At 42.5% G+C, this 22,155-nt stretch overlaps 1 protein-coding gene across 1 annotated transcript; it reads left to right on the top strand.

Moving 5' to 3' along the window:
• Positions 1-353: 353 nt before the first annotated feature.
• On the top strand, positions 354-21,592 carry gapdhs (glyceraldehyde-3-phosphate dehydrogenase, spermatogenic). The gene is made up of 11 exons (XM_020505203.2): positions 354-442; positions 14,577-14,636; positions 16,312-16,408; positions 16,578-16,684; positions 19,189-19,279; positions 19,537-19,655; positions 19,791-19,872; positions 20,026-20,177; positions 20,418-20,580; positions 20,780-20,877; positions 21,024-21,592. The coding sequence occupies exons 2-11, from the start codon at positions 14,608-14,610 to the stop codon at positions 21,091-21,093; spliced, it is 1,008 nt and encodes a 335-aa protein (XP_020360792.1). The 5' UTR covers positions 354-442; positions 14,577-14,607; the 3' UTR covers positions 21,094-21,592.
• Positions 21,593-22,155: the final 563 nt, after the last annotated feature.

Here is a 22,155-nt window from a genome sequence, read left to right on the forward strand (position 1 = left end):
TTTGATTATATTTCTAAATACACTTGCATATTGATGCATTATCAGGCTCCCGAGTGGCGCAGTGGTCTAAGGCACTACAGACACCCAGGTTCGATTCCAGGCTATATCACAACTGGCCGTGATTGGGAGTCCCGTAGGGCGGCGCACAATTGGCGCCACGTTTGTACGGTGTTGGCTGTCATTGTAAATAAGAATTGGTTCATAATTGACTTGCCTAGTTAAATAAAAGTTACATTTAAAAAAAAATCTGCTTTTAGTATCTTCCCATGGTTTGGCAACATCCCCACCCTCTCTATGGTTTCCATAGCAGCCGTGCCCCAGCAAAAGATCACGTGACGTCATGTTTCCAGGGCGATTAGACCAATGCTCGTGTCACGTGTCTGCTATAAATTCGGAAATTGTACTCTCGGTTTGCACAGACACTGCAGCATCTCCCCTCAAGGTAGGCATGAACGACAAAAAGGGGTTATTATACAACAATAATTGTAATACTTATTGCTTAATATGTGTCTTTGTGTTTTTTGAATGCCGTTGTAATGGTGTAGCAGTAGCTACTTTTGAGCCTCTCCTTTCTCTTTAACATTACAAAGCCAGGAAATAAATGATGGAGGCGGGGAAAAGATGCGCCCATGGCCTTGTAATAATTCGCATTTCAGTACAATTTCTGAAAATATGAAGTGTAGTTTGCTAACTAATGCAGCACGTACAAATCTTGTTTATTAAGACACGAGTTGAGCATTTAGTGAGAACAACAAGATAATGCATTATTCATTCATTAGAAGGCAAAATGTGCCGAGGTTACGTGACACAGTAGCTTGAACGATGATGCATTTTGCGGAAGACTGTTGTCAACGAATATTGTGGCTTCATGCAACATTTAGATTATGTCTTCATGAACCTAAATAGTTGTATCAATTGGTCGGTGTAAATCAAGAGTTCTGGCATAGATGACTGTACAGGAAATCTCAGAAATGTTGCTCTAGCTAGAGCTACGTGCGTCTCACCACATACTCATGAGTTCTTTTGATTGCGTCATAGCATTCTAGAACGTTACCGTCGAAATGATGAACATCTAAACAAAATAAATGTTGCAAAATTAAGCCGAGACTACTTTTGGATGTTGAATTGTAATTGATACATTCAACGTTTTAATTTTGGGGATGAGATGAATGATTGAACATTAATTGTGTTGTTCCAGTGATGTTCTCTCTCTCTGAAGGTGGAAGAAATGGCGTGGTGTGGCGTGGTGTGTCGCATCAATGTGCCTACCGATTAGGTTACTCTGTCCGAATTGTTGCAAATTGTATTAGTTGCTAAAATATACATACTTTAATCAAGATGTCAACCGTTTGCAATGACAGTTACAACAGGTTTCGGCTCAGTGTCACTAAGGAGGATGGAGAGGCAGCCATCTCCAGATGATGGAATGGGCCTTTTTCATCAGTGTGATGGTGAAGGTCATATCATACTGTAAGGTCATTTGACAGACCCGGCCTATTTTCCAGGAGATGCCATAAAGAGTGACTGATTCCCTGCTGCATTAGTTGCCTCGCTCATAAAACACTTAACATATTCTAGATATAAAATTATTCCTCATCTAAAAGGACAGAAAAATGCCATGTTAGAATTGTTGAAATAATTATATTTCAAAATGAAGTGATTTCAAAGTTAAAATATGTAATGCACATCTTCATCAGTAAACTGCTCTTATCTAGTTTGGCCTGCTGATCTGCGCACTGTGTCAATTATCATTCTGGAAGAATAACTGCTAATGACATTGATTGCATAGGCCTAATGTAAACAAGCTGATGTACTGGTTAGGTCGTGTGACTACAAATAAGGCCTAATCCTATTTTCCTGCCTGCAGCTAAGAGACTCTGACTCAATGGCCGTGTTCGAGTTAATCAAAACTGATGTATCATGGGAAAATTGAGACTGACTGCTTTACAAATACTATTGAAAAGTTATGTATGATGCAAGTTAATCAGCCAGTCTCGACTTTCCTTTAAAGTCGTCTGCTATGTTGAACACGGCCAGTCTCTTCCTGGGTAAAAAGAGGTGGTTCCCTCAAACTCTACTCCCTCTCTCTGACCTGCTCAATGCGCTTTCCTTTTTTTGGTATGCACTTACCATCACCTTGAGGTTACCATGGAGATATTTCCCCCACCATTATTTACAATACCCGTGTGTGAAGAATCTTATCCATGTGTTCTTTATACCTGTATTGGTAGTGTATGGCTGTTGAATCAGTTTTATCTGTGAACACATTGTTCTTGACCTGCCTTGTGTAGGCCTATTTTTGTGCAGATCTGGCTTGTATAGCGGTGAGAACTTGGTAAGCACTTCTGATGCAACATGCAGACCATCACTAGCTGTATAACTGCCTGGGTTAATGGTCAACCACACCTGGCTTGACTTTTGCTTTTGATTTGTGCTGACAGAGTCCTCTCTTGACGCTGGGGTTAGCGATAGCTATCGCTGCCCCAAAGATGGCATCGGTAAATGATCACATAGATGTCGTTGTGTGTTTCTCTCCCCCACCTGCACAGTTCAGGCAGTCAAACAGATCACATGCTGGCAGGGTGCAGGAGGTGGCCCCTCCATCGATTCACTGCAGTTTGATACAACAGTTAATTTATTCATGGCTGTTCTGTTCTGCAGCGGCCTTTCCCTTCTCTGTTAGGTTTCACAGCTCTAACAGAACACAAAAGTACTTAAATGTATTGTCGCCTTGACGATTTAGTCTGACATGACACAACAGGGTGACAACTTGATGTTCTTTTGTCAGCACAGGACAGGTGACTGGCTTATTATGCGTTTAGCAGGTTTCTGGTTTTGTCCAGACAAAGCTGACTACGTTCGTCTATTACTAGGCCTTGATGGAGTGATATTTAGTGGCGTGAGTTGACTGGCTGTCTGCAGTGAGGGCAGTCATGTGACAGTAAATAGGCAAGGTGCTGAGGCTGGCTGGTCCTGAGTCTTGTAGAGGAGGACTGGATATCATACTGCTCTCTCTGACGAGAGCTGTCCAACCATATTAGACTGATAACATTCTCAGATGAGAACCAGTAGGCTATACAGAGGTTAATTGTATGTATTTGAGATTAGCCCACATACTATAGTTTAGCTGCAGGCAATAAGATCAGATTATTTCCAAACAAATCAGAATGATCTTGAAAAACATTCTTTTGACCATAAGTGGATTTCTTTTAGGTAATCATGTTTGATGTTTCATAAATACAGAAGGTTTGATGCATTGATTTACTGAAAATACTGTTCTAGGTGTAGTTGTGTGAGACTTAATGTAGTTTATTTTCCAAAGGGGCGTGGCAGTCAGTGAGCAGGTTGAATGGCGAATATTGAGCGGTCTCTAGTATCAGGGCCTGCCCCTCATGGCTCAGGTCTCAACAGTGGAAAACTACTGAGCTACAGTCAGTACAAGACATGCCTGGGAATGTAGAAAATGCCAGTGAGAGGGTGTGTGTGAGGAAGCACGTTTTCATGCTCTCTCTGCTGAGGTTAAGACAGCTTGTAGAGGTCAACGGAGGTTACTGTGTGCTCTCTCTGCAAATGACAACACTGGTTTATAGTATATTTGTTATTACATTGTAAATATCTATATATTATTACCTACTATTACTCAGCCTGCCTCTTGCATCATATTTGCCTGATTTGTGTCATTCTTCCTGTGCAGCACAGTAAATGGACGTGGTGGTATGACACAGCACTTGCTCAAAATGGCTCCCAGGCTCACCTCTGCTAACAGGAATGGTCTCCATCTGCCTCATCCCTCAACCCAGCCACACACTGTTTTTTGCTTTGTTTCTTGATGCCAGCATTTTTGTGAATACCGTAGTAAAAGGCCAACTCGTTCATAAACGCTTCCATATTGAGACGCTCCCACACTGCACCCACTTTATTTTTGTCCCATTGTCCCATTGTCTGTATGCCCCTGGGGTGAATGACCCACTTACGACAGGCACCCTGTTTCTCTCCAGTAATTGGGTTGGTGCTGTAGCTGTGGAGGGGTGGACGGCTGCACCCCAACAGAGGAGTAGCCCCATAGCACTTGACTGATTGGCTAGACAGACTTGTGACAGACAACTACCATGGTGGATGTTTGAAACAAAGTAGTCATTATTGAGATTTGTTACCCCAGGCATTTTTAATACCTTGCTATGAAATATTATTGCTGTGGTGGTCCATATGCCTAGTGATATGACGGTCAGGTCAATACATTTTGGATGGCGGTTATTGGTCAACCAAATGACCGCTGTCACCAGAATAGATATGATGCACATTTTATCCTCCTCTCCTGACTGGTATGTTCTGCTGATGGGAGGGGGGAAATCACCTAGGCAACCAAAGATTAGTTTGCTACAGCATCTTGCTTGTTTCAGAAAGGAGCAACAAAGTTGAATTAAGTTGTAGAGTCCATGTTACAGCAGACAGAGTCAACCGCATGAATGCCCAGCTCTCCTGTTTTCAGTCAGCTGTTCTTTCCAAACATGTAAATATACAGTACCAGTCAAACGTTTGGACACACCTACTCATTCAACGGTTTTCTTAATTTTTTAAAAACTATTTTCTACATTGTTGACTAACAGTGAAGACATCAACACTATGCAACAACACATATGGAATCATGTAGTAACCAACAACGTGTTGAACAAATCAAAATATATTTTATACACTGCTCAAAAAAAATAAAGGCAACACTTAAACAACACAATGTAACTCCAAGTCAATCACACTTCTGTGAAATCAAACTGTCCACTTAGGAAGCAACACTGATTGACAATAAATTTCACATGCTGTTGTGCAAATGGAATAGACAACAGGTGGAAATTATAGGCAATTAGCAAGACACCCCCAATAAAGGAGTTGGTTCCTGGCTGATGTTTTGGTCACTTTTGAATTCTGGCAGTGCTTTACCTCTAGTGGTAGCATGAGACTGAGTCTACAACTCACACAAGTGGCTCAGGGAGTGCAGCTCATCCAGGACAGCACATCAATGCGAGCTGTGGCAAGAAGGTTTGCTGTGTCTGTCGGCATAGTGTCCAGGAGACAGGCCAGTACATCAGGAGACGTGGAGAAGGCTGTAGGAGGGCAACAACCCAGCAGCAGGACCGCTACCTCTGCCTTTGTGCAAGGGGGAGCAGGAGGAGCACTGCCAGAGCCCTGCAAAAGGACCTCCAGCAGGCCACATGTGCATGTGTCTGCACAAACGGTCAGAAACTGACTCCATGAGGGTGGTATGAGGGCCCGACATCCACAGGTGGGGGTTGTGCTTACAGCCCAACACCGTGCAGGACGTTTGGCATTTGCCAGAGAACACCAAGATTGGCAAATTCGCCACTGGTGACGGGTCAGTCATGGTGTGGGGTGGCATTTCGTTGGGGGGGGCGCACAGTCCTCCATGTGAGGTAGACTGACTGCCATTAGGTACCGAGATGAGATCCTCAGACCCCTTGTGATACCATATGCTAGTGCGGTTGGCCCTGGGTTCCTCCTAATGCAAGACAATGCTAGACCTCATGTGGCTGGAGTGTGTCAGCAGTTCCTGCAAGAGGAAGGCATTGATGCTATGGACTGGCCCGTCCGTTCCCAAGACCTGAATCCAATTGAGCACATCTGGGACATCATGTCTCGCTCCATCCACCAACACCACGTTGCACCACAGACTGTCCAGGAGTTTGCGGATGCTTTAGTCCAGGTCTGGGAGGAGATCCCTCAGGAGACCATCCGCCACCTCATCAGGAGCATGCCCAGGCGTTGTAGGGAGGTCATACAGGCACGTGGAGGCCATACACACTACTGAGCCTCATTTTGCTTTGTTTTAAGGACATTACATCAAAGTTGGATCAGCCTGTAGTGTGGTTTTCCACTTTAATTTTGAGTGACTCCAAATCCAGACCTCCATGGGTTGATACATTTGATTTCCGTTGATCATTTTTGTGTGATTTTGTTGTCAGCACATTCAACTATGTAAAGAAAAAAGTATTTAATAAGAATATTTCATTCATTTAGATCTAGGATGTGTTATTTTAGTGTTCCCTTAATTTTTTTTGAGCAGTGTATTTGAAATTCTTCAAAGTAGCCACCCTTGACAGCTTTGCACACTCTTGCCATTCTCTCAACCATCTTCATGAGGTAGTCACCTGGAATGCATTTCAATTAACATGTGTGCCTTGTTTGTATTTGTATTTATTATGGATCCCCCATTAGCTGCTGCCAAAGCAGCAGCTACTCTTCCTGTGGAAAAGCAAAATGAAGGCTTTTTATACTTTTAAAAACATTACAATATATTCAGATTTTACAATACACTGTGTGCCCTCAGGCCCCTACTCCATCACTACCACAAATCTCAGTACTAAATCCATGTGTATGTATAGTACGTGTGTTTGTGTTGCTTCACAGTCCCCACTGTTCCAAAAGGTGTTTAATCTGGTTTTTAAAAAAAATCTAATTGTACTGCTTGCATCAGTTACTTGATGTGGAATAGAGTACCATGTAGTCATGGTTCTATGTAGTACTCTGTTCCTCCCATAGTCTGTTCTGGACTTGGGGACTGTGAAGAGACCTCTTGTGGCATGTCTCATAGGGTATGCATGGGTGTCCGAGCTGTGTGCCAGTAGTTTAAACAGACAGCTCAGTGCATTCAACATATCAATACTAGAGGTTTTTTTTTTTAATGAATTTTCAACGCTGATACCGATTTTAATTTTTTAAAATGTTTTTTAGTTTTTTTTTCTCAACATTTTATTTATTTGTAATGACAATTACAACACTACTGAATGAACACTTAACTTAATACATCAAAATCAATTTAGCCTCAAATAAATAATGAAACCTGTTCAATTTGGTTTAAATAATGCAAAAAACAGTGTTGGAGAACAAAATAAAAGTGAAATATGTGCCATGTAAGAAAGCTAATGTTTAAGTTCCTTGCTCAGAACATGAGAACATATGAAAGTTGTTGGTTCCTTTTTAACATGAGTCTTCAATATTCTCAGGTAAGAAGTTTAAGGTTGTAGTTATTATAGGACTATTTCTCTCTATACCATTTGTATTTCATTAACCTTTGACTATTGGATGTTCTTATAGGCACTTTAGTATTGCCAGTGTAACAGTATAGCTTCCGTCCCTCTCCTCGCTCCTCCCTGGGCACGAACCAGGAACACCGACAACAGCCATCCTCGAAGCAGCGTTACCCATGCAGAGCAAGGGGAACAACCACTCCAAGGCTCAGAGCGAGTGACGTTTGAAACGCTAACTAGCCAGCCATTTCACTTCGGTTACACCAGCCTCATCTCGGGAGTTGATAGGCTTGAAGTCATAAACAGCGCAATGCTTGACGCACAACGAAGTGCTGCTGGCAAAACGCACGAAAGTGCTGTTTGAATGAATGTTTACGCGCCTGCTTCTGCCTACCACTGCTCAGTCAGATACTCAGATTATATGCAATGCCGGACACGCTAGATAATATCTAGTGATATCATCAACCATGTGTAGTTAACTAGTGATTATGATTGTTTTTATAAGATAAGTTTAATGCTAGCTAGCAACTTACCTTGGCTTACTGCATTCGTGTAACAGGCAGTCTCCTTGTGGAGTGCAACGAGAGAGCCAGGTCGTTATTGCATTGGACTAGTTAACTGTAAGGTTGCAAGATTGGGTCCCCCGAGCTGACAAAGTGAAGCTATCATTCTGCCCCTGAAATAGGCAGTTAACCCATCATTCCTAGGCCGTCATTGAATGTGTTCTTAACTGACTTGCCTAGTTAAAGATTAAATAAAGGTGTTAAATATATAACAAAAAAAATCGTCAAAATCGGTGTCCAGAAATACACATTTCCGATTTGATATGAAAACTTGAAATCGGCCCTAGTTAATCGGCCATTCCGATTTTAATTGGTCGACCTCTAATCAATACCTCTCATAAATAAAAGTAATGATGAATTCAATCTCCTCCACTTTCAGCCAGGAAAGATTGACATGCATATTATTAATATTAGCTGTGTACACCCAAGGGCCAACTGTAATGCCCTGTTCTGAGCCAATTGCAAGTCCTTAAAAAAAAAAAAAAACTTGTGGAGTTTCTTTCTTAATGAGTTTGAGCCAATTAGTTGTGTAGTGACAGGGTAGAGGTGGTATAGAGAAGATGGCCCTATTTGGTAAAAGACCATGTCCATATTATGACAACTTCTCAAATAAGCAAAGAGAAATTACTTTAAGACATGAAACTGTCTCTCATGTGGACCGCCAATGGAATGGAAGACCCAGAGTTACCTCTGCTGTAGAAGGTAAGTTCATTAGATTTAACTGCACCTTAGATTGCAGACCCAATAAATGCTTCACGGAGTTCAAGTAAGAGACATCTCAACATCAACTGTTCAGAGGAGACTGCGTGAATCAAGCCTTCATGGTCAAATTGCTGCAAAGAAACCACTACTAAAGGACATCAATAAGGAGAGACTTGCAAGAAACACAACCAATGGACATTAGACCGGTGGAAATCTGTCCACCAGTCCAAAATTGAAAATGTTGGTTCCAAACACCCATGTCTTTGAGACAGAGAGTAGGTGAGTTGATCTCTGCATGTGTCACGCCGTCGTTAAAGCAAGACCAAGGTGCAGCGTGGTGAGCGTACATTTTCTTTTATTTAGTAAAATGTCACCAACAAAAACAAGAAATAACAAAAACGACCGTGAATCTTACAAGGGCTATAGTACCCCTAACAAAGACAACTTCCCACAATGACCGAAGGGGAAAAAGGCTGCCTAAGTCTGATCCCCAATCAGAGACAACGTTAGACAGCTGTCCCTGATTGAGAACCATACCTGGCCAAAACAGAACATAGAATGCCCACCCAAATCACACCCTGACCAAACCAAATAGAGACATAAAAAGGCTCTAAGGTCAGGGCGTGACAGCATGTGTGGCTCCCGCCGTGAAGCATGGAGGACGTGTGGGGGTGCTTTGCTGGTGACGCAGTCAGTGATTTATTTAGAATTCAAGAGACAATTAACCAGCATGGCTACCACAGCATTCTGCAGCGACACGCCATCCCATCTGGTTTGCGCTTAGCGGGAGTATCATTTGTTTATCAACAGGACAATGATCCAACACCTCCAGGCTGTGTAAGGGCTATTTGACCAAGGAGGGTGATGGAGTGCTGCATCAGATCTGGCCTCCACAATCACCCGACCTCAACCCAATTGAGATGGTTTGGCATGAGTTGGACTGCAGCGTGATGGAAAAGCAGCCAACTAGTGCTCAGCATATGTAGGAACTCCTTCAAGACTGGAAAAGCATTCCAGGTGACTACCTCATGAAGGTGGTTGAGAGAATGCCAAGAGAATGCAAAGCTGTAATTTTGTTTTAATACTTTTTTGGTTACTACATGATTCCATATGTTTTTATCATAGTTTTGATGTCTTCACTATTCTACAATGTAGAAAAACCATTGAATGAGTAGGTGTGTAACTTTTGACTGGTAGTGTATATTTTATTTTCATGACGGTCTTCATCAATAACCATCGGTTCAACGTTATACAATTTGTGCCAGCCCTAAAAATACCATGGCTCATGCTCAATCTTTTGCTTGAATGACACAATCAGAAAAACATGGGCCTACTCTTTTCGGTGTTTGGAACTTTAATTTTCACCTGACGTTGTGTCAGTTTTCAGTAGAACAGGCAGATAATTGGCTGAGTCAGAAGCAGAGGTGGATCCTATAGGCCTTTTATAAACACAGTGGCCATTTGTCTGTGCTAAGAGTCGCCACCATGTTGCCACCAGCCTGCGCCTGTTGAATTCCCCCACAGTTCCGCTCTTAATTGAGTCGTTTGACATCTTGAGGCATCCAGGACACAAGTCCAGTATTGATTGGTCCCCTCAACAAAGGACTGTATTTGTCAGCCCACTTGCGTACTCTTGATACCAAAAGAGGGGTGGTAGTACTTCAGACAATAGTACACACTGACACCATAAAAGAACCCACCAACATTTTATTTTGTAGACCACAGCAGCCTTGACAAGACAGGTGTGAGGCTAGTCTACTCTGTTTTTCTCAAGAAACAAAATGGAGGTGATAGAACTAGTGCAGTGGACTTGATATGTGGATTGGGCCAGACTGCAGCTGAAGGGGGAGAGAGGGAAGGTGTGAGCAGAATTTAAAGGAGGGAGGATTGTGAGAACGCCATACTAACACGGAGCCTTCTCTGACTGCCTCTCAGCCTGCTTGCCTGTATGATGCCTGTGTGGCAAGGAGAATTGAAGATGGCCTGACAGCCTTAACTTGATGACATGTTTTTTTTGAATGTACTTATCCAAACGTTCAATGTTACTGACTATATCAAGCTCCAGACTAGTACTTTCAATTCCCCACTGGTGCAGTGTATGGAGTTGCGGCACAGATGCCATTAATTTGTAGTCAGTGTGACCGCATTAGGTGAGGAGGATTCACTGTGAGCTTGGCTCATTATTGGCCAGTCAATCCAGTCAGCATACGCAGTGCATTCTGGGGCTCTTTAAAAAGACCACAGGCTGGATGAACAGGCAGATTAGGATAAGCCATCTGGGTAAATTGCGGTGCAGTGGGAGCCACACACAGGCATACAGGCACACAAACTCACACAGGCACAGATTATCAAGTTGTCTAATGTTACATCAACCAGATGCAAGGGCAATCCTGTGTGTCCTTTCAAAGACAGCGCTAAGTCCTACCTTGCTGCTGCACAGCAGTCTTACATAGAGGCCTACAAGCTGTGGAGAGGAGTCTTAAGGAGTTTTTGGACTTATTGCTCATAGGAGGATACTACAGATTCTAAGCATATTCAGTAAGGTACTTGACCTTCTGACACTAGTCCAATTAAATATGTAGCCTATGTAGTGTTGCATAGCTTACTACACTTAGTTAACCAGGTAAATAAATAATCTATTGAGGATTTTTTTTTGTTGACCTTTTTATTTAACTAGGCAAGTCAGTTAAGAACATTCTTATTTTCAATGATGGCCTAGGAGCAGTGGGTTAACTGCCTTGTTCATATGTTGCTTTTGCATAACCCTCACGTTATAGCCTACACCCAGACAGTTGAAACGGGTGCTAGACATTAGACAACTGGACAATCCGTTGGAAAAACCTAAGCCTATTTATAGCTATTTTGAGTTGATTGTCTAAAGTGTTGCTTCGATTGGTTTGAGGTGTTTTAGCCCCAAGGGCTTTGTCCACACTAGTCTAGCCTAATGCTCTGAGAGTTCAGTACTAGTTCTGTCCCGTGTATGGATTGTTTCTGTGCTTCCATTTCGGTGACCCTCAGCTCAGAGTGGAAAAGCTAATGGAGGATAACTGGGACTCCCTTCATATAGGGTCATGGCTAGAAGGGATCCAGCTTTTGTCAAATGAACATCAGATTTGACTTTTCGATAACTGATTAGGATAACCTAGTTAAGGTTAGGGGAATGATTAGAGTTGTAAAATAAATCTACTTTTGATAATTTGACAAAAGCTGAATCCCTTCTAGCCATGTCTCTAATATAGCCTATCTGTCCTTCTTTGGACACTGTGTTAACAAACCTCCAGACGAGCTTCAATGCCATACAACTCTCCTTCCGTGGCCTCCACAACTGCTCTTAAATGCAAGTAAAACTAAATGCATGCTCTTCAACCGATTGCTGCCTGCACCTGCCCGTCTAGCATCACTACTCTGGACGGCTCTGACTTAGAATATGTGGACAACTACAAATACCTAGGTGTCTGGTTAGACTGTAAACTCTCCTTCCAGACTCACAGTAAGCATCTCCAATCCAAAATTAAATCTAGAACCGGCTTTCTGTTTCGCAACAAAGCATCCTTCACTCATGCTACCAAACATACCCTCGTAAAACTGACTATCCTTCTGATCCTTGACTTCAGTGACGTCATTTACAAAATAGCCTCCAACACTCTACTCAGCAAATTGGATGTAATGTTTCACAGTGCCATCCGTTTTGTCACCAAAGCCCCATATACTGCCCAACACTATGACCTATATGCTCTCGTTGGCTGCCCCTCGCTTCATTTTCATCGCCAAACCCACTGGCTCCAGGTCATCTAAGTCTTTGCTAGGTAAAGCCCCACCTTATCTCAGCTCACTAGTCACCATAGCAGCACCCACCCGTAGCACGGACTCCAGCTGGTATATTTCACTGGTCATCCCCAAAGCCAACTCCTCCTTTGGCCGCCTTTCCTTTACAGTTCTCTGCTGCCACTGACTGGAACGAATTGCAAAAATCACTGAAGCTGGAGTCTTATATCTCCCTCACTAACTTTAAGCATCAGCTGTCAGAGCAGCTTACCGATCATTGCACCTGTACACAGCTCAACTACCTCATCCCCATATTGTTATTTCTTTTTTTCCTCCTTTGCACCCCAGTATCTCTACTTACACATTCATCTTCTGCTCATCGATCACTCCAGTGTTAATGCTATATTGTAATTATTTTGCCACTATGGCCTATTTATTGCCTTCCCTCTCTAATCTTACTACATTTACACACTGTATATAGAATTTTCTAGTGTGTTATTGACTGCGTTTGTTTATCCCATGTGTTTGTGTTGCACTGCTTTGTCTTGGCCAGGTCTCAGTTGTAAATGAGAACTTGTTCTCAACTGGCCTACTTGGTTAAATAAAGGTGAAATAAATCAAATAAATATAAAAGGTTACAGCGAGGCTAGGCTATGGCCTAATGATTTATCCTAACTTGAGAGAAGAAACTAACCACATTTACCTTTCCTTTGAACTGGACATGGTCATGGATTTTTTTTTTATATACCTAAATGTTATTAGTCCTGTTAGATTGGACCTCCATGTGCAGCCAAAATCCCTATGTCATGGCAGACTAGGACAAATCAATAGTCTCCTTTTGATGGAAAAAAAAAAGTTAGTTTTTTAAGTTGAAATTGATTAATGGGGCTGTCATTTGGTTTAAATGTCACTTATAGAGCAATACAGATCATGGTAAATATGATGCATTGATAGATCTATAGCCCAGGGCTATGACTTGTTTAAACAGCAATGTTCCTACATTGATATTCACAAGAGTTTGCCACATCAATTTCCAACAAACGTTTTCATCGATGCAAAATGATGAAGCAGGAACTTCCTGATTGTTGCATCACTTTGTTAGCCAAGGGTAGTAACTTACTGTTATGCGGTCCATCCTCCATCACGTACCTGACATTGATGTTATTGACCAACTGTATTTTGCAAGTATTGCCTCAAGTGTTCAAACCTCTCCCGACCTCCTATTACCTTCAGCATTGCTAACCAACACTTTTTTTTGCTAGGCTACATAATTTGGTTGAACATTTAATCTTTGGCTTGCTCAAACAGTATGTAAAGACAGTTAGAAAATAAGGCTTTATAGTTTATAGTCTCATCTGTAACCACTTGCTTTGTTACAGGAAGTGTCTCATATCTATCTTGTTCACACTTGTTCACTATCTTGTTCTGCTTCCTGTGTCTCTGGCTAATGGTCATCTTCTCCCTTCCTCCACAAAAATATCTGTTTGACTCCTCTCCCTCTCCAGTCCTTATAAGGCTGAGGTTACATATCTTCCAACCCTCCCTCTTTTTGTTTAGTAGACATGTCTGTCTCTCTTACATAACCAATAGCCTATCTCAGTGTCTTTAGAAACCTCAACATGCTCCTGTACAGCACAGCCACTCACTCTGTCAGAAATACCACACATGCAGCAGCTTGCCCATAAAGGCATGTGCATATGATCATAATACAGACTGTCACTGAATACTAGGCACAACCCAAGGCTCATATTTATACGTTTCCATGCAAGTTGAGCTGAGAACAGAAAAGCATGTCTGTGTCCAATCCTCCGATATGGGACCATTGGAGAAGTCAAAGTAGACAAATAGCCTAGTCTCCTATTAAACCAGAAGGTTAAAGTGGAAGGCTGTGTTTTATCGTTCCTTACACACCGCAGCCTCTGGAAAGTAATGAGACTGGCCTGGCACCACAGGCCTTCAGGCTGGTAATACAGTGAGCTAACATTGCGGAGGAGAGCTACTGATTGATATCGCCTGTGGATTCAGACCGGCTACAAGGGAGGAGCCCAGAATCCAGTGTTTGTTTCATACTGGGCTGGTTTCCCCTGGAGTCTACAGAAAGGAAGTCCTCTGAATAGGAAGTCTGGGCCTGTTGCTTCAGTTCCTCAACTCTCTGCTCTCTGTCTGGCATGTTAAACAGGCCTGGAGACAATGGAGTCTTCCATAGTCAAGTTTGGGACACAAATCTAGCCTACACCTCCCAGCACGAGGCCACCTAGTCATGCACTACATAGTAGAACAAGTGTTTGACTTAGCTAACTGCTGTTATGTAACTGGACAAATTAAACTTTTGCACTACTTTCTCTGCTGTTCTAGAAAAAAATATTGATTGCAGATTCTAGGCACTGTGCTCTGTGGGAATAGACGGTGTGGAAAGCTGTACATTTGCAAGACTTTGCTGTTTCTACAGGGAGGGACACTTGTTGCAATACACTTCCTAATGTTTTCTAATATCTTCTTGTTTCAGGTTCACCACCACAACCCAATCAACAGCAACTATGTCAGACCTCTGTGTTGGAATCAACGGGTGGGTATTATATTCACCTCTAATATACAAATTGTTGCATATTGATCAAAGAATGTGTTAAACACTGCCATTCAAAAAATGGGAAATGCACCAACAGAAGACATCCAGGCCCAGTTAAGACTAGTTATGTAATAATAACAGGCTCTGAAGCAATATAAAGGTGCAAAGCAATTGCAAAACGCACTGAAAGCTTTATGGTGTAGATCTCATTTGGGAGCAGCAAACACTGAACAGACATTGGTCGTTTTCCTATGGGTATCTGTCAGCCCCCACAGAGCTTGTGGTTGTCATCGGGGGCCAGTTGCACCAGTTGGGTGTTAAAGAAGTTGGCCTTAAATGCTAGTTTGGTCATAGCTTCGTCCAACTTTAGGATCAGAATTTAGTCGTAGCTTAGTCCGGTGTAAGCAATGGCCGTTCATGAGATTTGATGCTTCATAATGATGGTTGCTAGGCTGTTACCATCATCATGACAGTTCTGAACTTTGAGGCACGTCCCATCACTTCGCAAAGCCCACCACTATGCATGCATGGGAATGAATATCACTAAATGATGAAAATATTGGAATAAAGTAGGCTAATGTAAATACTTTAAAGTAACGCTGTGTGTGGTCAACTGTAATTGCATCACCGTTATGATTGGGACAGTGCCATCTCACTGCTCTGAGACCAGCATGGGGACTCGTCTTGATGAATAATCAGACTTTTGTTTTCACTGTATCTCCATTTGGATATTTGGTGACAATTAGGCTGGGAAAATGTTAGCCAAGTTGAGGTGAGTGTTCATGATGACAATCTTTAGTCTAGTTTGCTCATCTAATAGTGTTATCAGAACATTTTGCTAGCATGTTATGTAGCCTACACTGGCCTAGTATAACAGGGGGATTATTTTGCTCTTCACTGGCGTCGAGGCCAAGGCTATATCCCCATGAAAAGCCTTTGACTTGTCTGCTCAATCAATGTGATTTTGTTTCACAGAATCTCTGTTTACAGTATTTGTTTATTTGATCTCTGGTTGGGCAAATAAGTGGAGGTTGCAGCTCATCTATTCGTTTGCTAATATCTGATCAGACACATTTAGCATGGTCTGTAGCATAAGTCAAGTGTATAATTGACTCACTCATAGGCAACTCAAAAAGCCTGCAGAGGTTGGGAAATATGAACACGAGACTCTCATTCTTTTGAAAATGCCTGCTCCCTACTAGATGTAGAATCTCCGCCCAGTCATAGCTCATAGAATGGCTACACCCAGGTGGTGTAACAGGTATCATTTTTAGGTCTGGCGTAGAGCACGTTTTACCTTGGACGTAGAGTTACGACCAACTTGTGCAACCGGCGCCAGAAGGTGTGGTGTTGAGGGGAGTCAGTAGTGTTAGATGGGAAGAGGAGGACAGCACAGTTAACAGATAATGAGGATTACACTGTAAACCAGCACCCCAAGGAAAGCACGCCAGCGCACGTATAACACAGTCACACAACTAAGTACACACACATTTCTTCACTCACCACATGATGTGTAAATCCTAACTCAAAACATTTTCATTTAGCATCATCTGGAATTTTTCACAGCTATCCCAATACACAGAGGCCGGACGAGGGAATTTTACAACGTATTTAGGGGAGCAATCCCATGTCGCCCTGTGTCTGTACTGAATCCAGCCTTTCCCTCTCTGTCCAGATTTGGCCGTATTGGCCGCCTGGTCCTCAGGGCCTGCCTGCAGAAGGGAATCAAAGTCGTTGCCATCAACGATCCCTTCATCGACCTGCAGTACATGGTGAGTCTCTTTCAGTCCCTCAACCAACAGCCTTCATACAATATGACACTCTGCCAGATCAAGCTACCTGTGTGCTTATGTGGTAGTATTTATTGTAAAAACGCACCAATATCCCCATGTGTAATGAACTGATAACATTGATGTTCTCTGACATTCTCTTTCTCCACAGGTTTACATGTTCAAGTATGACTCCACCCACGGCCGTTACAAAGGTGAGGTGAGCATGGAGGATGGGAAGCTGATTGTGGACGACCACTCCATCTCCGTATTCCAGTGGTGAGTGATGACATCATCACGTGTGCTTGCATGTGTGCGAGGGCCACTGGAACAGCGTTTCTGTACGTCTGAGTAAAGTTCCATTCTATGGGGCTAGGTTGATATGAGATTCAGTGTGTGTGTGTGCCCCTTTCTCCCTGGCTCATAGAGTATTACCTCAGTGGTCTGTAATCCCGCTGGCCATTATCTCCTCAGTGTTGCTATCGGCCTTTGAGGGCTGGCGCCACCTGTCTGCAAGGCCCAGCTCACAGCGATAACACTGAGGCTTAAAGGAAATATTCCCCCATTTTGAATGTTACCCCCAAAAGTTCCAACGGAATAGATATTGTCTATGTACAGTGTTGTAACAATGTTCAGAAGGGAAAATAACTAAACATAAATATGGTTGTATTTACAATGGTGTTTGTTCTTCACTGGTTGCCCTTTTCTTGTGGCAACAGGTCACAAATCTTGCTCCTGTGATGGCACACTGTGGTATAGAGGTCGTCCGATTAATCTGAATGGCCGTTTAATTAGGGCCGATTTCAAGTTTTCATAACATTCGGAAATGGGTATTTTTGGACACCGATTTGGCCCATTTAAAAAAATATATTTAAAAAAATATAAATAAATTCACCTTTTATTATTTAATCTTTATTTAACTAGGCAAGTCAGTTAAGAACACATTCTTATTTTCAATGACGGCCAGGGAACGGTGGGGTAACTGCCTCGTTCAGGGGCAGAACGACAGATTTTTACCTTGTCAGCTCGGGGAATTCAATCTTACAACCTTACAGTTAACTAGTCCAACGCTGTAACCACCTGATTACATTGCACTCCACAAGGAGACTGCCTGTTACGCGAATGCAGTAAGCCAAGGTTAGTTGATAGGTAGCATTAAACTTATTTTATAAAAAACAATCAATCAATCATAATCACTAGTTAACTACACATGGTTGATATTACTAGTTTATCTAGTGTGCCCTGCGTTGCATATAATTGTGAAAAAGGACTGTCGTTGCTCTAATGTACCTAAACATCAATGTCTTTATTAAAATCAGTACACAGAAGTATATATTTTTAAACCTGCATATTTAGCTAAAAGAAATCCAGGTTAACAGGCAATATTAACCAGGTGAAATTGTCACTTCTTGCGTTCATTGCACGCAGTCAGTGTATATGCAGCAGTTTGGGCTGCCTAATTTGCCTGAATTTTTCGCAATTATGACATAACATTGAAGGTTGTGCAATGTAACAGGAATATTTAGAATTATGGATGCCACCCATTAGATAAAATACGGAACGGTTCTGTATTTCACTGAAATATTAAACATCTTGCTTTCGAGATGATAGTTTCCGGATTCAACCATATTAATGACCTACGGCTCGTATTTCTGTGTGTTATAATTAAGTCTGATTTGATAGAGCAGTCTGACTGAGCGACGGTAGGCACCAGCTGGCTCGTAAGCATTCATTCAAACAGCACTTTCATGCATTTTGCCAGTAGCTCGTTGCTGTGCTTCAAGCTTTGCGCTGTTTTATGACTTCAAGCCTATCAACTCCCGAGATGAGGCTGGTGTAACCGATGTGAAATGGCTAGCTAGTCAGCGGGGTGCGCGCTAATAGTGTTTCAAATGTCACTCGCTCTGAGACTTGGAGTGGTTGTTCCCCTTGCTCTGCATGGGTAACGCTGCTTCGAGGGTGGCTGTTGTCGATGTGTTCCTGGTTCGAGCCCAGGTAGGAGCCAGGAGAGTGATTGAAGCTATACTGTTACACTGGCAATAGAAGAACATCCAATAGTCAAAGGTTAATGAAATACAAATGGTATAGAGAGAAATAGTCATATAATAACTACAACTTAAAACTTCTTACCTGGGAATATTGAAGACTCATGTTAAAAGGAACCACCAGCTTTCATATGTTCTCATGTTCTGAGCAAGGAACTTAAACGTTAGCTTTCTTACATGGCACATATTTCACTTTTATTTTGTTCTCCAACACTGTTTTTTGCATTATTTAAACCAAATTGAACATGTTTCATTATTTATTTGAGGCTAAATTGATTTTATTGATGTATTATATTAAGTTAAAATAAGTGTTCATTCAGTATTGTTGTAATTGTCATTATTACAAATAAATGGTTAAAAAAAATGGCTGATTAATCAATCGGTATCGGCCTTTTTTTGGTCCTCCAATAATCGGTGCCGGCATTGAAAAATCATAATCGGTCGACCTCTACTGTGGTATATTACCCAATAGATATGGGAGTTTATCAAAACTGGATTTGTTTTCGAATTCTGTGGGTCTGTGCAATCTGAGGGAAATATGTGTCTATGGTCATACATTTGGCAGAAGGTTAGGAAGTGCAGCTCAGTTTCCACTTCATTATTTTGTGGGCAGTGTGCACTTAGTCTGTCTTCTCTTGAGATCCAGGTCTGCCTACAGCAGCCTTTCTCAATAGCAAGGCTATGCTCACTGAGTCTGTACATGGTCAAAGCTTTCCTTAATATCTCTCTCCCCATTAGTATGAAGCCCCATGAGATCCCATGGGGTAACGCCGGTGCCGATTACGTCGTTGAGTCCACCGGAGTCTTCCTCAGCATTGACAAGGCCTCTGTAAGTAGCAGTACACAGAAGACACTGACACTCGTGTGTCCTCGTCAAGCTCTGATAACTATAGCGCTCACCAAGTTCTTGCAACAGCCAAATAAGTAACCCTAATGTACTTTGTCAAAATAAACCTATGAAACTCGAAAGACTTTCAACAGTTCTCAAGTGTATTAGGACCAGTCAGATCTAGACACAAAAATTCAATATGATGTGCATGCAAGATTTGAGACTTTCTCAGTTTGTTTTCTTTTCTGTTTTCACAGTCCCACATCCAGGGTGGTGCCAAGCGGGTGGTTGTGTCTGCCCCCTCCCCCGACGCCCCCATGTTCGTCATGGGAGTCAACGAGGACAAGTACGACCCCTCCAGCATGACCATCGTCAGGTGAGTCCCTTTTATTCCTGATCAATACATGCATGATCAAAGGGCGAACCCTCACAAGAATAGTCAACCTTTAATAACGCTAGTATAATTGATTTGAGTTGGTGACCTATTGTAATTCTCTCTGGTCATCCACAGTAATGCATCTTGCACGACTAACTGCCTGGCCCCCCTGGCTAAGGTCATCCACGACAACTTCGGCATCGAGGAGGCCCTCATGGTCAGTGTTTTTCTTCCATTACTCTGTCCATGCATCTTCATGACCAGCATGCAGGGAGCATCTGAATGTCTTTTTGTCCTGTGATCCATATTGACATATCCACTGACGCTATGGAACCCATGCTCATCTTTCTCTCTCTGCTCCTCCTCTCAGACCACAGTCCACGCCTACACCGCCACCCAGAAGACTGTGGACGGCCCCTCTGCCAAGGCATGGCGCGATGGCCGTGGTGCCCACCAGAACATCATTCCTGCCTCCACCGGAGCTGCCAAGGCTGTGGGCAAGGTCATCCCTGAGCTCAACGGGTCAGTAGATGGAGTGTGTGTGTGTGTGTGTGTGTCTCACAGGAGGCTGGTTGGAATGACATCAAACACATGGTTTCCAGCCATTATTATGAGCCATCCTCCCCTCAACAGCCTCCTGGGGTGGGTGTGTTTGCATACATTTATGTGATTGTGCCTGCTATCAAAGATGCTGAATGCAGATGTGTGCTTGATGAAAAAGACTGCTTATATAAGTGCTGATGTGAGCCTTCTCTCTGTCAGCAAGCTGACTGGCATGGCCTTCCGTGTGCCCGTGGCTGACGTGTCAGTGGTGGACCTAACCTGCCGCCTGTCCCGGCCTGGCAGCTACGCTGAGATCAAGGAAGCTGTCAAGAAGGCAGCTGAAGGACCCATGAAGGGATACCTGGGGTACACTGAGGACTCTGTAAGTTAATTACAAAATATGTATGTCAACATGAAAGATGAGCACAGGTGGCAGTAGAGCTCAGTGTAACTGGCAATTATATGATGTGTTATTAGCAAGTTGTAGTTTAAAAGCAGGGCTCCTAGATTACATAGATCTCTGTATACTGCAGCTGTTCTGTTGGTGGGTTTCTCACTTTTCATATTTCCTGTCCCACCAGGTTGTGTCTTCTGACTTCATTGGAGACACCCACTCCTCCATCTTTGATGCTGGTGCCGGTATCTCCCTCAACGACAACTTTGTCAAACTCATTTCCTGGTAAGTTCCTCCCTTAGAATTAGAGTAAATATTCAATCATTCTGCATTATAATTCTATAGTTCCTCCCCTGTTAACGCTGGACCCCTTTTTGGTTTTTCTCAGCTCTCAACTATACTATGAACTCCATCTCTGTCTGTTTCCCTAGGTATGACAATGAGTTCGGCTACAGCCACCGCGTCGCTGACCTGTTGCTGTACATGCATTCTAAGGAGTAACTGTCCGGCTCCAGAAAGCTGCAATGGGACCCACCCCCCTTTTACATGCAGTCACACCCCTAGTACCCCCAGCCCTCCACCACTCTCTACAACACAACTTAGTCTCTGTAGTAGGCTGTGTGTACGAGTATTTGTTTTTTCCTTCATGAAAATGTCCCACTTTGAGACTGTTTTGACTTGACAGTATGAGTTTCTGTGTCTTCCCAGAGCATTGCCGTAGATGTTTCCATACTGGCTGTTACCATGTAATATTGGTGTTAAAGATTTCTAGTTTAAGAGTCAAGTGAGAAAGAAGCTATTGTAACTAAAAAAATAATACCTCTGTAGAATCTTTACAAATGTCTCTGTCTTGCCTTGTTGTTGTTCATGTTTCCTGTTTGCCAGTGTTATAAGAACATGTTTTCACACAATGGCAAATAAGTCGTCATCTGCATTCAAGATAATCAACAGGATGCAGAACATGAAGATGATGCATTATAAAGTGACAATTGTATGATAATGTGTTTGTAACATTACTGACAGGATTAGACTTAATTTGATGCACATTTGCATTATTTGAACATCACAGTTTGGTGAAAATTTATATTGAAACAAATGTTATTCCCTAAACTTCAGTTTTCATAGCTGATGCTTTAGCCATGCCACAGTTTTAATACTATGCTAGAACAAAAGTCTGCATACCATGTTGGTACTTAGGACCAGGAGTCAAACATGTTTGATATTGAATTTGCCAATCTGGTTGTGCACATTGCACTGGATGACTTCTCAGACAGGTTTTCTGCCAGAATTTATTGGGTGTCAGGCTATGGAACTGACAGTTTCTCAGTCAAGTGTCAACTCTCCAAGGACATATGCAAATGCTTTCTGAAAGCTATCTGGAAGTCCACTATTGCAATTTAATTTATCCTGCCCTAACAGGAATCGCAGGAGACATCTAGTGGCAAATATTGTTGCACAATAAGGTAAACCAAATGACTGGTGGTATGTTTTCTGCATTCAACACTGTTCACATGAACAACCACAACACCCATTATTTTGGAATGTCATTACAGCATGGTTGTA

The sequence above is a fragment of the Oncorhynchus kisutch genome, linkage group LG2, assembly GCF_002021735.2.
Source record: "Oncorhynchus kisutch isolate 150728-3 linkage group LG2, Okis_V2, whole genome shotgun sequence".
NCBI lineage: Eukaryota > Metazoa > Chordata > Actinopteri > Salmoniformes > Salmonidae > Oncorhynchus > Oncorhynchus kisutch.

Excerpts from the sequence above, each read along its gene's own strand:
- gapdhs (XM_020505203.2), top strand. The coding sequence starts at position 14,608 with ATGTCAGACCTCTGTGTTGGAATCAACGG. Across the intron at positions 19,873-20,025 it reads GCATCGAGGAGGCCCTCATG|ACCACAGTCCACGCCTACAC; the intron begins GTCAGTGTTTTT and ends TCCTCCTCTCAG. Across the intron at positions 20,581-20,779 it reads TGGGGTACACTGAGGACTCT|GTTGTGTCTTCTGACTTCAT; the intron begins GTAAGTTAATTA and ends CTGTCCCACCAG.